Here is an 18,388-nt window from a genome sequence, read left to right on the forward strand (position 1 = left end):
CAACCTGAACTTGTATCTCTCTCTCTGCTGCTGTTTTTCCAAGGGCTATTCATGGTTCAAAGCTGTAGACAATGCTGTTCCTTTCTTCACTCACTGCCACCTAGTTATCTCTGGCAGAGTGTGACTCTGGAGAGAAGCAATTTGAGAGAGGAAATACATTGGAGATGGAAATAGCATGGATGATACAACAAGGACTTGACTTTCTTGTTTCTATCTTGTTCAAGATTATGTTTCCTGACTGAATCCCTGAAGACATTCGAGTTGTTCTAAAAATTATAAAAGGAACAAAAGAATTTTTTTCATGCACATTGCAGAGAATCCAGAATGATTCTGCTTATTTCCAAAGCGTAGAAGTAGAAATGGGAGTTGGCATTTGGCCCTTGGCTAAAGCATGAAATATAGGGAAGGCCCAGGGTCCTGGAGGAAACAAATGTGTGTCCCAATCAGACACATACATGGGAATATTTGTGTCAGCATCCCAGTCCATAGCCCTTTGGAAAATGCATCTTGGTCTCTGCAAACATTCCATTCCATTTCGTAAATATTCAGTAGGTAGAGAAAAGTTTATAGGAACAGATAATTCTACAAATAATACTGTGACAGGACAGGATTTTGTTGAAAGAAAGGACTGATGAAACCCAAAGCTCTGGGTTTCAGATCTTGGGTGTGCTGCTGCTCCTTGGAAGTTTGCTGGATCAGCTCATCTGCATGGTGAGGAAGTTTGTCTCCTCGTCCTGGGGTTACCCCGAGTTTCCTACATTTACACTGGAATTTGGCTCAGGAGCTCTCACACACTCATTCATGGAAAGGTGCAGTAAAACAAGTGCACACAAACCCAACATAATTTTTTATAGCAAGGATTTTGCAATCTTGAAAACCTTTTCTTGAAAGACTAAAGTCACCCTCCCATGGGTGAGTCTGGATTGATTTGATATTCTGAACAAAGCTATAAACGGACATCAGTTATATGATAAGTTTACGATGAATTAACAAAATTAATGAAGAATGAACAGAATAAAAACAAACAAACAAACAACCAGGAGAGCTTTAAAAACAATAACCTTGAGGAAAAAAAAATCCTATTTTTCCCTACTTAGCTGACCTGCAGAAATTAAGGCTAAAAAGTCACATACACCACAGTGGGATGATGCAATGGCTCTGCTTGGAGCAGTTCCCTGAGGATGGAGGGTGCTCATGGAAGCATCCCACGGGCAGAGCTCCTGCCCTGCCCCACCTCCTGGGACAGTTGCACTGGCCAGGACACTGGGGTACAAAGTGGCACCAGGACAAGAGCTTATCCCCTCCATACCACTGGGGCTGTGTGTTGGAAAGCCTCACTGAGAGCAGCTCTGATGAGATCCAGAGCTGCCAAAATGCCCAAACTGAAACTTTCTGTCTATTTTAATCTAATCCAGCATGATTGCAAAGCTTTTTCCTGCCTGATCCCAAATGGATTTTCAGGCAGGGAAATTTCTGAGAAGTAAACAGCCAGAGTTAAATAAACACTTGCAGGTCTCTGGCTATCCTGGCAGGGGACAAAAAAAGGAAAAAAAAAAAAAAAAAAAGAAACCTGACAGCAAATACTACAAATACTAGTAACAGATTTTAACAGGTGGAGGAATTATCTTATGTATCTAGGAAAGAAAACAAAACAGGCACTCCTAAATCACCAGTGCTGATTTAAACATGAGCTTTTAAATATAGTGTGTGAGCAGCAAATGAGTTCTAATTGAGGCAAGCTTGTAAACAAACAACAGCTTTCATCTGCAGCATCACTGGAGATACGGGCCCTGTGCTGGGGCTGGGCTGTGCTGCCACAGCCCAGGGCTGGCAGTGCCAATGGGAATGAGCTCTGATCTCCTTTAGGAATGTCAAGGCATCCTGGAGCAATGAGGAAAAGCAAACCTGGACTCACATTTCTCAAGGTCTGGATGGGCAAAAGGAGCAGTGCAGGTCAGTGGACCGGGCATGCACCAGGATCCTGGGGCTGCTCCTCGTCCAGGTGCTGCAGAGACTCAGAACAACTTTTGGGAGCAGCCAGCCTGCCATGAGGGTCACTTTTTAAAGCCACCTTTGAGAGACCTCATTTCTCTTGAAATAAGAGAGGTGAGGGCCCTTTCCAGCACCTGTGTGGGAATCTGATCTGTGCCACAGTCACTCATCATCTCCTGCTCTGGAGTAAGACCTGCTCCAAGGTGTGTCAAGCACCATGAGGAGTCTGAGGAACAATCTGGGAGTCAGACAAAGAAGGGAACGTGGCTGGGGAGCAAACCCATGAAACACAGCTGGGGCTGTGGTCAGAAAGGAAAGGTCTGCTGCAGTAAAGCATGCACAGTTCATGCTCAGCCTGTGAGGCAAGAGTGGGGGAGATACAGCATGTCAGGAAACATCCACGCAGCGCAGATACAATCAGGCTGAAAACACACAGAGCATGCCAAGGAAGTAACCTTGAATGTCTGCTGGTATTTTTCTCTGGAAAGCAACAACAGGATATTACAAAAGGACAGAAGCATGGACGTGGTTGCCAATTCTTACCAAGATACATAAATTACCTGCCCTGGAAATGAGCATGAAATGGAAAAGTGTTTATGCCCAATCCCAGACCAGGGCTCCTTAAAAGGCCAGCCCTGGCTCCAGTTGCAGCAGTGCCCCACTGAGCTGTCACTGTCAGCTGGAGGTTTTGGCAGTGGGGTGGTCACACTCAGCATTGGAGCTCAGCCTTCCCACTGGGTGTGCAGGGAACAGGCCCTGGAAAATACTCCCACTGCAAGAGGGATGCCCTGCACCAGCCACACTGTGTGTGTCAGGCATCTGCTGCTGGGAAGAAGCAGCTAGCTGCATTCAGATTTTATTTCTAGGAGTTTTAATCTCTCTCTGCTCCGATAAACGATTAAGCTCTCAGATGAGTCAAACCAGAAACTGGCAAATCAAAGCCAGCCTTGTTTTGAAAACAGGTTGCCCACAAACCCCGGGTTAGCACCATGCCCCACAGCAGGAGAAACACAAACCCCAGCAGAATATAGCACCCGCAGCTCCCAACCTCCAGTTCCCAAATTTAGGCATGAAGATAGAGCAGCTTAACCCCGAGGATTGCTGGGACCCATTATAGACCACCAGAGTCAATGGAAGCAGCAGGTGCTTGGAAACACTGCGAATCAAAGCACCCGTTTAGGGCACTAAATATAGAGCAAGATTCAAACAGCCAGGCTGGAAAATGCCGGCCATGTGCTCCCTCCACTGCCCCGTGGGTCCCACACAGCCTGGCTGCTGCCACATGATGCCCCTAGAAGGTGCTGGGTCCCTGCTCCCACTGCCCATTAGCAGCTTTTTATCCAGGGTGACACGGTGCAAAGAGGGTTTCCCCCCTCACCTTTTCAGAGGATATTGCTGCACTCGAGATAACCCCGCTGGTTTATCTGCACTGAAAGCATGTCAGCAGACTGTCAGGACACCTCCCTGGGGACCTGCTGTGTCCCTGGGGCCTTGGTACCCTCCACGAGCTGTGTCTGTGCCATCAAGCCAGGGAGCCTCACCAGGCTGAGGGTGGCATCCAGGCACATCCCAGTCGCCCAGGGAGCATCCTTACACTTCCCAGTGCATGCTTCAAGGACATCTTGAGAGAGCAGAGCTCTTCACTGTTGAATTTTCTCTTTTTTCTTTTTTTTTTATTGTCATCTAATTAAAAAATTAAAAAGGTTGAAGAGAAATAGGGAGGGGAACCTGCTGATCCACCCTCACATTTTAACTCGCCCAAGTGTTCCACTCCAGCAGTTTTACTTCGCATTGAGAAGCTGCTGCACTCACCATTTCCATTTTCTTTTGGGAAGTGGGGATGAGAAAATGCTGCAGCATTGAGCCCGCGGTGCCTGTGGAGGGAACAGCCCTGTCTGGGGGTGTCTAACCCTACAGAAGGCAGAGCAGGTCAGGGATATCACCTCAGCCAGAAAAAGGGCTGGCTGGCACATGCCCTGCACGGGAGGATTCAGCACTGAACAGCCCTTTCTGTCACCCCTTTGCACCTCCTTGCAAGTAACACATGGAGGATTCTGGAGTGGAGCCCAGTCATGCAGACACTCATCAGTGAGGGGACCACCAAAGAGGGAAGCACTTAGATAAGCCACATGGCAAAAGGAGAAACAGACACAAACTGTCCCATAATTTCTATAATTTCTAACCCCTAGAGAGGTCAGGCCCTGGGTCCACAGCTAAAAAGGGAACAAAAGGAAGGACAACCCCCTTGTCCCCAACAGCTATCATACACTATTCTGAAATGATGCTACACCTACATGTTTATTTAACACTATAACTCCTAGATACACAAAACTAATTTTGAGCTGCTTTTCCAGCACTTGCAGGTATGAGGACCTAGAAAAGCCCTACCAGAGGATTTCTTCTGCACCTAAAATAATAAGCTGTCTGAAGCAGTTGTCAGACATGGGGAAGCTCCTCATAAGAGGCAGCCCAGTGATGAACCAGAGCTGATGCTCTCTGACAGACAGTGGTGGGGAGAAGCCTCCTGGGCTGCTCTCCTCACAGTTTGAGCAGCCACATATCTGCCCAGGGCTGGGCACAGGGCAATGGCCACCAGCCACCCATCCCTTCCTCCTTTTCCCCTCTGCCTCTCCAGCAGCAGGCCACAAGTGGTGATGGTGCAGCATCAACGTGGCTCTTTTGGCCTCACCTTGAGGAGTGCAGAGCTGTGGATACGCCAGTTTTGAGACAGACTGTGCCAGCTCTGACTGGTGGCACAGCTCTTCAGCAGCAGAGAAATAGAAGAGGGATGAACCAGTGCAATGTGGTGCCTACATAACCCTCACCTCTAGATCTTACTGGTGTAGCATTCCCCAAAACACACTCACTGATGCCCACATCCTTTTCAGCCTCCTCACTGCTGGGAAGGCTGCAGGGCTCATTCCTCTACTGCCTGCTGTGCACAAATCCTTGTCATTGGCACATCCATGCACTCCAACCCTGCCCTAAATATCAGGATCACAGTGCTCAGGCCCACTGTGGACCCCAACACCCCAGTGCTGCTCCTTGCAGACACTCATGGTGGAGTGAGCTTCTTGAGGGACCTCAGCACTCAGAACAGTGGGATTCAGACAGCTTTGCTCTAACATGAACCAGGAGCAGGCAGAGCCAAGGCATGAAACAGCCACCTCTTCTTTCTCATCAGTCTTGAAGCCAACACGGGTCAAAAAGAAACCAGTGCACCAGGGATGGTCAAGAAAGGATCTGAACAGAGTATAGAACACTGCTAGGGTGCCCACACATCAGATGCTGTTCAGTGTGGTCAACCTGACTCCAAAGGAACAGAGAATAATTTGGAAGGACACAAAGGTCATACAGGAAAACCAGCTGGAGACCTGGAACAGGTCTGCAAGCAGAAAGAGAAGAGACTGTGACTTTGAACTCCAAGACTTAGGGAGAAAGCAGTGTCTGCACTGCAAATCCCAAATGTTGTGGAGATGGAGAGGGAACAACTGCTTGCTGTTTTTACATCACCTTATTGAGGAGCAGGTTCACCACAAACAGAATGAAATGCTTTCCCACCCAATCCATGGTGCAGTTGTGGAACTCATTGCCACACGATGTTGTGGAGGCCTAAAGCATAAAAAGGATGATATGATGCTACAGAGAAGTGCTTATCAAACATGACCCTAAACTGCTGACTGAAAGAGCTGGATGGGTGTGAGAAGGACTCACGCTGCAATTTGCTGCTGTCTGGCACTTCCTGTAAGCATTTTCCACCGGCCACTGCAGGACAGAGGATGCTGCAGCAGATGGACTTTGATCTGCACCAGTGCAGCTGTTGGCTGAGCAACTTCCACCCACAGGTGGGGCTTCATTAATGACTAGGTGGGGTCATGCCCACAGTCAGGCCTGCAGGCAGATGGCCAAGGCTTCAAAGGGCCTTCTGTAGGCCGCTGCCACAGCAGTTCCCAAACCTGCTCCACAGCCCCTGCCCAGCCTCCTCTCACAGCCCATCAGCACAGCAAATCCGCCACAGGGAGAGGTCCCCTCCAACCCAAGCCTCCTTCAAATGGGTGGGAGAAAGACAGGATAGCAGCTGAGAAAGACTCACAAGTTAACAAGTCTCTCCCTACCCAACAGGGCTGAAGGATTTGTGTTTGGTTGGCTGTGTGGTTCTTTTCTTTTGCCAGAAATTTTGAAAGCAACAGCCTCTCTTGGGAACACAAAGGTTAGAAAACATCATGGCTAACCATGGTCTTGCATCCTTACAGAATGCTACATTTACACCTGCAAAGTGATCCTTCTGCCTTACCCACCACTGGAAAACAAGAATTCTTAGTTTGACTTCAGCAAAGCACATTCATTCCTTGTGTCTCAATGGTTATAAAGAGTAATATGGATGGAGTACATTAATATGAGTGAAAACATGACAGCTCCTCAATATTGCATAAATTTTCCATGATTTTTTTTCCCATCTAGAAAAAAACTGAAGCAGTTTTGTTGCCATGGAAAATAATTAAATGGAGCTTTTCTTCTGAGTTTCTAAAGACTGGCTCATTGGTCCCTCAAGGTAGTTGATTTATGTCCTCCTTTCATAAAGACAGTGCAAAGTATCCTTTGAGAAGGATTTCTACAAAATCCTGCTGATTGTTCACAGAAAACCTGAGGTTATTAACTTTGAAGCAGGACAGGTGGGTCTCTGTTCAGCTCATTTGTAATGTACACTGCCCTGTACATCATCTGTTTCTTCTTGCTCTAGAAATAGTAAATACAATATATAAAGGAGGTTTGTATAAAGCATCCAGACTTCCTAGACAGATGCAATCTAGCTTTTCCAAGGGAAAAGGTGACCCAATGAACCATGAAACTTAATGATTCTCATAAAAACCCCAAAACTTCCTACTTAGGAATATCACCTATGACATTCATTTATAAACTTCTGATTGCAAGCACATGTTTACCATCAATGGTTGAAGAACAGATATTTTTGCACTTAGACTTAGTCCCTGTCACACCAAAAAAATGTATACAGAGCATAATGTATACAGAGCAAAAGCAAAAAGTTCCACATATTCATACAGAAGCAAGGATGGACTTGGGAAGGATTTAGTCATCTCTCATTCTCAAGGGGATCTGTTGTTCCTTTACTGTTTTACAAGCACATTCTCTATCCCACCACCTGTGATGAAATAAGAACACAGAGTTAATCAGGGACTGCTTTGCAGCACTGAACAGAGCAAGTCACACAAATTTTTAACAGCAAGAGCAATATTCTAAGCTTGATACATGCACCAGCCTTAGTGCTGGGAATGGAGGAAGAGCAAAAACAACCTCTGCTCCCCTCACCCACAAGAAACCTCCTCAAGGTCATTACTAGACTGCCAAAGGGATGCCAAATGCCCAGGACAGCTCACAAGCTACTTGAACTGTTCTTCAGGCTCATCCTTTCTCCAGTGCATCCAAAGCACTAGGATGGCCCACCAGCACTCAATAACAATGAGGGAGTTCAATTCAGTCACACATATCACATCTCTAACACAAATTTCTCTGCAAATTTGTTACATGCTAACCCCACCCCTGTTGTCCAAGTTTCCTCATGATTAGGATGGCAAGTGGTGTCCTCTGCAGCTTTCACGGCCGTGACTGAAATGCCTTTCAACTCTCAGCTTGTTCTTGAAAAGGTATGGGCAGAGTGAGTTATTTTGCTGGATACATTAACTTTCCATCCAAGCACAGTTTGATCTGAAGAGGAATAATTACGTGGCCTGCTGGAGAACAAACCAGGCAACAGCAAATGGCCAAAAAACAATTGAGCTCAGCAGGTGTTTCAGGTTAACATCAGGTCTTGGAAAGAGCATCAGGGAAGAAAAATTAACCCAGAACTACTCATTGCTTAGAAAAACCACAAGAGTCCATTTATTAGTTTGCCTCATTATGTAGTTCTTGTAACAGAGAGGATTCTGGCAGCACCATAATGCTTAGCACATGTGCATCAGCAAGAAGTCAAGATGCAAGAGTTCAACATCTCCCGTAAAAATAAATCAAGAGGAAACAAAACTACTGAATAAGGTGAGATGAGGCATGTGGAGACATACAAGTAATTTCACAGCACCATAGAAATAAGATCTGCATAAAATTAATCAAGGTTAATTTGTGCAAGTCAGAAAGTTTACCTTTTGTTTATTCTCCTAACCTTATTAATCTTGTTTCATGTATCTCAGAGTACATAACTCCCTCATCACATGAAGGAGACATCAAATAATCCTTGGTTTTGGCAGGAAAAGAGCACTACAAAACTGAACATTTGCCTGTGGTGAATCTGTGAATGCACATGGGAACAACTGCTGGACACAGGATCAGCGCCTTTGTTTAGAAAAATGGGTGATGACCACTGGAGTGCCTCCTTTATATGCAACTTCAGTACTGGGAAGAAGCAGAATTAGCACTAATTAAAATTAGTGAGCCAGCTCCCAACTATACAACTGAACAGCAGTAACCTTATTCCAAACATATATAAACCTACTATTTCTCCTTTTGAAAAAGATAACAGAAACAGATTTTGAGAACTGATGCAGGTGAGAGTTGTTTCTTTCACAATGAAGACAAGCAAATATTCCAAGAAAAGCAATAAAAAGTAGCTGTATGATGACTGGAATAAAAGAAAAGCAATAAAAAGTAGCTGTATGATGACTGGAATAAAAGGTCTGCTAGTATCTAGAATTCTGCTTCAGATGCTGATAGCTACTAGGAAAATTCAAACTTTACAGGAATGCATCTTTTACTATGTAAAATTTCATGTACAAAGGAACTGTTGCAGAAACAAGAATAGACCTCAACTGAGATGGGAGCATGACATGTAAAAGCTGCAGAGGAGAGAAAGATGTTACTTCAAAATCCAGCTCAGTTGGGAAAGGACACACCTCAGGCCCCTGCATGCTCAGCCAGCCTTTCTTGTCACCCCAGGAAGCCAAACCCAGCTCACACAAGGCTCCACTGGGCAGCCAGGAGAACCACTGCAAAACAGGCACACGGAACACATGGAACATCCCGAGCTGGACAGGACCCACAGGGATCACCCAGTGCAAATCCTGGCAGCTGAGCACAGCCCTGGGGGTTTGCAGGGAGAGCTCCAGTTTGGGAGCTGGAGCTGTCTCCAAGGCACACAGGCTGTCCAGGGGATGAGGCAGCTCAGGAGGCGCCGGGTGGGTCACAGGAATCAAACCTGGGTTCTCACTCCTCCTCCGGGCAGCCCAGCCACATCCCAGCTCCAGGCGCTTAGAAAGCAAACAACCACCTGGAGTATCTTACACACAATGAGGGAATCATTTTATTAGATTATGGAAGACAGCAGCATTACAGTACAAAAAGTTACAAGAGTAGCAGAAAAAAAGTGGTTTTGGTTTAAATACTCAGGATTATACTGGGGAACATGAGAAGGATAGTACCCTTTTCTAAACTAACTCCTAACCAGGTTATCAAAATAAGTTCTGAATATTCAGCACAAGTAAAAAAGTTACAACAAACATCATTATAAAATGCTTTAATAAATAGTTTCTTTTCTGAAAGGTTTCCTTTTTTTAAGAACGTGTCAAAAAAATGTACTAAAACAGATGATCCTGCAAAGCAAATCCTGCATTCTTGTATAAAATAACTGGTTTCAAAACATTCATGTTTACATTGTTCGTGGGCCAGAGTTTACACTCTCAGACATCCGTTCCTCTCAGTGGTAGGGTAACTAGGTTTATGTAGTGTTATGCTTCTTCAGTAATTAAAATAAACTTATAGTCTTGCCCAGTTAACAGCAATAATAAAAGCCTTAAAAAAAAAAAAAAAAAAAAACATAAGCCTTCTGCAATATTTAACCATTTCTACTGAGGTACTCCCATCCTCTGAGCTTGCCAGCCTTTTTTCCTTTAGAGCGAAAGATGAATAAAGCACAACAGAAACAAGACTGAGGAAAATATTGTTCCCTTCATTAGGCCTGTATTTAAACGCAAAAAAAGTAATACCACATGTAATTAACATATTCACAAAAGAAAAAACAATGCCTCTCTATGTTGGTACTGTACAGTAGATGCACCCGTTAGTGTTCTTGAGATGGGCTGAACATGGGGATAAACAAACATTTCTGGATCTATTTACACATAAGTGGTTATGTTCCTATGTAAATACAAATGACCAACAGATTCCTAACATTGATTGTATTAACATTTTCTAATCTGGACATAATACCAAAAAAAAAGGTCTTATAAACTGCCATAGAACCTCCTTTTCTGCAACATAAATTAAAAGGAATGACATGTAAAAAAAAAAAAAAAAGACCAAAATATTTAACTTATTAAATCAAATATACAGAGTGATTCATTTAATATGTACATATTTACAAAAAAGCACTTTCACTATTAGAAAATAAACTGTGTCAGTTGGGGAACCTAGAGTTCTCACAATTTTACTATATTGATATGGCAGTCTTTGACAGTTGCTATAGAAAAAGTTTAATCTCAAGGCACTTGTCACATGCTTCAATACTGCAATTCTAAAGTAATTAAACAGAAATAAAAAGGCCACTTTTAAACCACAGTTGAAAGATCTCTATATTTTTTTTGTTCCTATTACAAAGTGTGTAAGGCAAATTTGGAAAAAATCTTACAGAAGCTACTAACGTAACAAGTGCAGTGAGCTGCCATTAATAGAGATTCAAAGTCAAGAAAGCAGTTTAAAGTTCACACAATTTCCTCAACCAGGAGGTTTTAAAGCCACCATTAAATTAGAGCAAGTAATAAAAAGAAATACATTCTGTAAACAGTGTACAGTCTTTTGTAATAAACTTTACACATATTGAAAATACAACCTCTCCTCTGCCACATAGCGAGTGTATTATAAGTAAACTTTACAAAAATAGCAACTATCAAAGATTACTCATTTTTTTTCATCTGACAGTCATTGAATAATTTATACAAGGCTAAAGAAACAAAATAAATTTTATTTATTATTTTTATTTATTTTTTTTACGCAAAATAAAGAAACTATGAACATTTGACTCCAGATATTTTTAGTCCTTGATGCAAAGTGGAGATGTCAATTTTTCCCCTCCCCAGCAAGCGCAGGCGCAGTCTGCCTACATCCCAAATACAGGTTAGTCTCTACTGCCTTCAAAGTTTGATGCATTCACATTTTTTACAGATCTGTTGTCCATTTTGCCTATTTGGTGGGATTTCTTTACTGGACTGCTCTCTGACGTGTCAGACACCTTTGTCGGCAAAGGCTTTGCGAGTTTGTGAGACAGGAATTTGTCCATTTCCTCATCTCTTTCCTCCTCGTCATCCTCCTCTTCCTCATACTCTACATACTCCTCGACTGCATCACAAGTTCTCTTTTGAGGAGATATGAAGTTTTTGCATTCATAACGAATGTCTTTGTTACTGTAAGATCTGTCTATAGGATTTCTTATGGGATTTAAAGGTGCCCACTGGTTATTGGCACCCTCTTCTCTGGGAGGACGGCTTCTCTCTCTCTCTTTTCTTCTCTTCCGGGTCCACCACACGCAGATGATGATGCAAGTCAGCCACACAATGCTAAAGACCACACAAAGAATTGGAACCAAATAATCTAGAGGGCAGATGGAAAGAAATAAAGTCTTGTGTTAACAGAACAAGATACATAGCACTGGACATTTGCAAGAGAAGCATCCATACTTAGCTACAGGTGATCCCCTGCACCATTTTTAGGAGAAAGGAAGTAAGATGTCTTTACAGCACAATAACAACTGCCTGAATGTACCAGGACCATCTGAAAGTGCTCTTTACTAGTTTAGTTTCACACAATTAATGGTGAGAGAGGAAAGCTTCATTTGAGATCTTCTGTCCCCTCCAACAGACAAACTGGTTTTGTAAAGCAGCATCTTTCTCAAGCATCTATGCAAAGTTGGCCCAGAAAAGTTGATAATGCTGCTAGGATAAGGTTTTTCTTAGCAGAGGAGGCAGGCAATGGAACACTGTGCATCCAAATTGCTCTAGAAGTACTGGCACTTGCACCACAAATTTATCCTGCATTTATCATCAGAAAGAATAGTCCTTTACCATCAGTATCTACAGACACTTATTTATCAATGACCTCTAAAAACATTCAGGTTAGGGCTATGTAGCCAAATTGGTCATGCATTCTTCAGCAAGTTCTTGTTCTACCTCAGGATGAAATACCAGAATTTGGCCCCAGAGAGAGGAGCAGCCACTGCTCAATGAACAAACAAAAGTTGTTGAGGCAATTGCTTTTTTCCACTCTCCCAATTCAAACCTCCCTATAATGTTTTCCCAGCCACATCGACACAGATTATTTGTCTAGGAAAATATTTCTGAAAAATGTATGTATATTTGGATTTCTTCTACCCCCCTTCCTCAAGAGCTGTACAACTAGGAGAGAATAACTTTTTTTATTCTTCTTGATAAGCAAAAACTCATACATGGTAAGGGGCAACAAGAGATGAGGTGTTTTATATAGAGAGCAATGTGATTGTTCAACAGCTCTGAAGATAACTGTGCTGTCAACCCACCACTCTAATGCCTGATCCAAACAAACTCCCTCAGCAGTTTTACAACATCTGCTGACAAAATAACCTGGAAATGACTAGACAAAAACAACTGATGTTTCAACACCATGGTTGTTCAAGTGCCTCCTGAGCACATTCTTATGTGGAATGTGACACATTCTCAAACATTTCCTTTTGGTACAGGAGGCTGAGTAAACTGCCAACATGGTTGGCCTCAAGGGATCTCAAAATTGTATTTTAACAGTTACGGGAAGGATTGTACTCACATGAGTAACTGCTATTATCTCCTGATTTTTCATAAGCAACCTAACTTTAAATCATGAATGGGAGAAATACTTCAAAGAAAAAGGAGTTCTACATAACAGCTTCTCCAAGATTAGAATACAAAGCTTGTATTCTCACTGCTATCACATCTATTACTTCATCAATGACCATGGATCCAAGTTTACTTAGTAACAGGGTTTTTATACAGAATTTTCGGCATACAGATTCCAAATTCAGACTACTTTCTCCTTAAAGCTAGAGGAAGCCAATGAAGCATCTGAATGATCATCTCCACCTAGACACTTGAGCATTCCACAGAAATGAGATTCTCAACACATAGGGCTTTACACCACATTTTCTGATAGGTTTTCACCCACTTTAACCAATTAAGGGGCAGTAAATAAAAAAAAATATCAGAAAATGCTAAAGGTTAGCTTGCTTCATAACAGCTCCACTTAAAGAGCTAAGGGCCAGTGGTCAATACTGAGCATGCATATTAAAATGAGGAGTCTGGAAACCATCTGACAGGAGAACCCAAATTAATCTACTATTTTGGGAGAATCTTTAAATCTCATTGAGGTGGGAGGCAAAGTAATCTGCAGCCCTTTAGCTCTAGAATTTAATATGCAATCAGAAAAGCCAGAGGCTGAGGTATGTCAAAATCCCAGCTAGATTCCTTATCTTGTACACAACTGCTGTTTAAGGCAAGCACAAAGCAGGCACACTCCTTCAGGAGAGCTGAGGAAACAGTGCATTTGCCAAGACTTTAACAGATGAAAGGCATTTCCTAGAAGGAAAATGCAAGGGAAGTAGAACCAGGCAATCTCCTAATTGTTTGGACTGTGGATGGAAGATCTTCCAGATGATTATGCTGGGGAGGTCTAGGAAAGAGTTGGGAGAGCCCTCCTACCATTGTAAGATTTTCACTCTGGGGCTTAGCTGAACTTGAGCCTACCAGCGGTGTTCCACAAGCCCGACTCCTGCCTCCCCCAGGCAGGAACACAGGCATGCAAAACCTCCAATTGCTTATTTTGGCACAGTTCTTGGAGAGCCAGCATTCAGAGATAAAGGTCTCCAATCACATTATATCCTCTTAAAGAGGAACGAATCCTACATTTTAAGCCAGCTGTGCACTAGAGAGAAACACGTTGAAAAAGAGCGAAGTTTTATATCATGGGCAAGTATTGGAAGAAACTAGACATCTTTAACTCTTGTTAAGGTAAATAAACAACACACGAGCACTTCAAAAGAGATTGGTATCACACCACACCTTCCCTCTCCCCGTATTTTCATTTCCTCACAGCCTCAGTGCAGTAGCATCAAGGGCTGAGGCTGGTTTAAGGTTAATGTAGAAGAATTGGACAGGATTGGAACTGCACACAAGAATAACTCCTGATCTTATGAAAGGTGTGCTTGGGCTGGAGAGGTGGGCTGGAAGTCAGAGCCAAAATTATGGCAAGAGTATCTGAGCATATCACGTTAGGGATGAGGTTAAGTTTAAGTCAGCACACAAGCACAAAATCTTGATCTCAAAGCTGCTTTCTCTTCAGTTAGTAACAGCAACTAAAGACACAACCTGGAGGATCATTTTCTCCAATGTGTAAAGAAAGATAGTCTAATAGCAGGGGGACAGAAAACACACCACAGAGGAGGTTTGCACTGGAGCCTTACCTGATGACGAATTCCCGACAACGATGGTCTCGACTTTGACTTCAGTTACTGCCAACATAACCGTGCTGTTCTGTCGCTTGGTGATGGCATTTACTATTGTATTAGCAGCATTCTGAATGAGGCTGTTATCTTGTTCATCTCGGTGTGGGACAAAGGACTAAAGGGAGTGAAGGGGGAAAGCAAGAAGTTATTGCAGTTACCTAATCATGGAAACGTTCTTTTTAAATCCAGCAGCCTCTTAATTGACCTCACTCGGTTGAATTTGCCTGACAGTAGCTACAAACAGTTCTCTAAAAGCTTTCCACAGCAACAGCAAGGCTGGCTCTACCCAAACTGCAGATGCAGTGTCAGACTTGGTGGGTAGCACACCTACTTGTTAATTTAACATACCTCAAAAGAAAGGCAGTGACTTCCATGTTACTTAAACTGATGAGCTGAACTTAGTCATAGTTTGGAGCAGTTCAAGACATGTGGATTATCTAGATAGAAGCTTAGACTAGTAACAGTCTGCTATATTAATACCATCCACTTTGCTCTCTGCATGGTGGCTCAGCATGCTCTTTACAGTACTAGCAGAGACAGACAGCCCAGCTTCTGCCTGGATAAACATCTACCATGAAAATTAACTCCTGAAAACTCAGCAATATACAGACATGGAGAGATTGAGCTGTAAATGCATCTAAAGCAAGTCTTTAGTTCATTAGGGCAGCAGTTACTTTCATCTAATCAACTTGCACCTTCTTCCACTTCTCATTTAGTACCTTGTGTTTAAAGAACATGCCTGAAGCAGCCAGGCACTAAATGCACAGCAGAAACCTCTCCACAAGAACAATCCAGCCACCTGTAACCATATCTCCTTACTGAGAAGGTCAAGAGCCCAAGATTTCTGACAGAACAAGTAGGCACCTGTTCACTAATTTGGGCTGAACTAGTCTTTAAAGTAATTTATCATGAGTTTGTAGTAGCCATCTGTCATTAACAAAACCTGCAGCTTCAGCTCTCTGGCAGTGTAGGAAATCGTGAGATCACAAAATTGCTTTGCAGACAAGACTAAGCCACAGATTGCTCCACCTGAATTCAAGTGAAACAAGCTTGAACAACTTCTCCCCCAGAAAAACTAATAAGAAAGCACATTTGTGTATATATATACACAGACACACGTCTCATACTTACAATAGCAACTTCCACTGCGTTCACTGTGGAGTAAGATAGATCACACAATATTATCAGAGTTCTCTCCCTAGAAACAGTCCTAGTAGCTGGTAAATAACGGATTTCAGAACAGATATTTTCTGTTGTAGTGCCCTATTAGAAACAAGGGAGATTGTGTTATTTTAGTTCAAGTAAAAAATAGCATGTAAAAATAAAGATCTTCAGAGTTCTTGCAGCTGCTATGAACTGATGAAGGCAGCAAAGAGAGGAGCAAGAAAGGGCAGAAACGTGAAGAACAGGGTTTTGGAATGAAGGGCAAAAACCTGAGCTTGCATGACTATGTCAGTACTGTCTGAGCCCATCTTGAAATGTAAATAGTACTTCAATATTCAAGAAGATGAAATATTCAGTACAAACCCAAATTTTGCCTCACCCTTTAGACAAAGCACAATTAAAAGCGACAGAGGAGACTAGTAATAAAATCTGCAAGCTTGTAATAGCAAGGAGTCATACAAGAAACCTTAATCTTGCATGCTGTGGATATAGAATAGATCCCTACATATATTGCCACACTTCATTAAGAATTCCATTCTCACCTGGGGGACTTTGTCTCCATTAAAAATTAAAGTAATTCTAGCACAATCATTGTCCAAGTACCCAGAATTAGGCAGACACTTGATATTGATAGGCAGAGGTTCAGAGGCACTGCATTCTCCCCAGTCTGTGCATGGTGGCTGAAAGCATTTCATATACTTCTCCTGGCATTCTTGACCCATGGGACACTGGTTATTAGAATTATCCCAGTACTTGTGTAACAGACAAGGCTTTTTTCCACACCACACCTAGAAATTAAAAAAAACAAAGCACTGTTAAAGGTACTTGCTTTCATGCATCAAATCCAAATAAGCAATTCACATAGAAAAATATCTGTCTTTTGATACGGCTGTAGTTCTAGTGGCAGATGGATCTGCTCTTCCACAAAATAAAGACATTTAGTACATACACAAGAATAAAAATCTGTGCAAAGATAATCTGAGAAACCACTGACTGGGCATATCTCCTTAGAAGTTTATGGATTTGTCCCACTTAACTGAGTTATACAGAAATTTAAGGGTTTATTTTAATCTAGTCCTCCAGGCTTCTACAATATAGAAAGAGAAATATCACCACAAAGATTAATTTCTTCAATATTCATACTGAGACCCCTGCCAGAGAGAGCTGAGTATGTTAAGAGCTGATGCATATTGGTGATAAGCACAACCACTCCAACCATGCTCCCAAAAGGTAACAGTTTGCTGGTACCCACAAATTACTGGGGTGCAGCAAATTTCCAAACACAGCTCCGTTCCAGGAACAGGACTTGGGTGATCCTTGTGGGTCCCTTCCAACTCAGGATATTCTACAATTCCACACAGCCTTTAAGATACAACATAGCACTGTACAGCTATTAGGGATTTCTTAAAGCACAATTGTCAAGAAAGTGCAAGTGTTTCATCACACATGGAAGAAACCTAACCCCACACATGGACAAGTTGAATTTAAGGCACATGTTCAACCTGCATTTAGGTCTTACTTTTCCTCAGTCACAAAACTACCAGGATTTGGTCCACAATAAATACACAAAGGTTGAAAGTTGTCAATTCAAAAAGCTGCTGTATACAATAGCTTACAAAAAGGCAGTCAATACCCAGTGAAAAATTTCTTCCTACATGTGCTCCACCTTGGAACTCACTTTCAGAAAATTAGGAGTTCTAAAACTGTGATTGCAAAGCTTCAGCAGTGTGATTTATTTATCCTTTATTCCAGCTCATATTTCATTTTCTGCAACAAGTAGTCTAGAGAGACTGTTCTAGCAGGTAGACAGCAGGACAGTAACTTATGATAATAAAGAGAATCCATAACTGCTTTTACAGGAAACCATTTTTTTTTTTTAACAAAGGAAATTTAAAGGAGACAAAGACCAACTTGTGCATGAAGAACAATGAGTTTGTTTCAGCCACAGGAATTTAAGAAAATAGGCCAAAATGCCTACCTTGGTGCAGTCAATACGTCCATCCAAACAGTGGCAGCTGTTGCACTCCTGTTCCCACCGGCTGCCATGGGGAAAGGTCATTCCTTTAAGCCAGCAAGGCTTTCCAATTCCAATCACTAAAGGAAAAAAGAAAAAACCCTTAAAAAGCACATTCAGACACTTCACCTCTTCAAGTCATAAATACTGTACAAATTTAAACTAAAAATATTAGCTACTGTTCCTTACATATCAGACTGCTGTATATAAACTTTATACTGGCTACACTGTGCCCTATTATTTTGGGTAAAGGTTGATAGGAGATGTAGAAATACCTTCTTGGCATCTAGGACCAATTCTTCCAGGGGGACAAGTGCATCGGTATCCATTTATTTCATCTATACAGGTGGCACCATATCCACAAGGAGAAGACTGGCATTCATCAATATCTGGACAGAAAATAGGTAAAATTCAGTGACAAGGACACAGGACATTGCAATTAATAATTTACTGAGGTGTAATCTAACAGTACCACCTTTCTTTAAAGCAAAAGACAGTGTGGCTACAGAAATGATCTTGTAATTAAACAGTTCTGCCATTTCAGCAATAACCTGTAACAGATTTCTCATAATTGCATCCTAATTGAAGTTCTGGTAATCAAAACAGCAGTCATATGCTGACTCATCTCAGAGAGCAGAGGTGTTGGACAGTTGGAGGTGTTAATGCCTTGTCCACATTCAGCTCCAGAACAAGTCCCACATCCTGTTCTGGCA

General features: G+C 42.4%; 1 protein-coding gene across 2 annotated transcripts in view; it reads right to left on the reverse strand.

Moving 5' to 3' along the window:
* Positions 1–9,278: 9,278 nt before the first annotated feature.
* The window catches only part of JAG2 (jagged canonical Notch ligand 2), a 69,076-nt gene continuing 59,966 nt past the window's right edge, over positions 9,279–18,388 (reverse strand). For both annotated transcript variants that reach the window (XM_063399512.1, XM_063399511.1), the window contains 6 exons: positions 17,951–18,064; positions 17,640–17,755; positions 16,204–16,449; positions 15,629–15,760; positions 14,456–14,612; positions 9,279–11,583 (listed from right to left, as the gene is read on the reverse strand). In XM_063399512.1, coding sequence (XP_063255582.1) covers positions 11,111–11,583; positions 14,456–14,612; positions 15,629–15,760; positions 16,204–16,449; positions 17,640–17,755; positions 17,951–18,064 — 1,238 coding nt within the window. In that variant the 3' untranslated portion in view covers positions 9,279–11,110. The remainder of the gene's footprint in view (positions 11,584–14,455; positions 14,613–15,628; positions 15,761–16,203; positions 16,450–17,639; positions 17,756–17,950; positions 18,065–18,388) is intronic.

The sequence above is a fragment of the Prinia subflava genome, chromosome 5 (assembly GCF_021018805.1).
Source record: "Prinia subflava isolate CZ2003 ecotype Zambia chromosome 5, Cam_Psub_1.2, whole genome shotgun sequence".
NCBI lineage: Eukaryota > Metazoa > Chordata > Aves > Passeriformes > Cisticolidae > Prinia > Prinia subflava.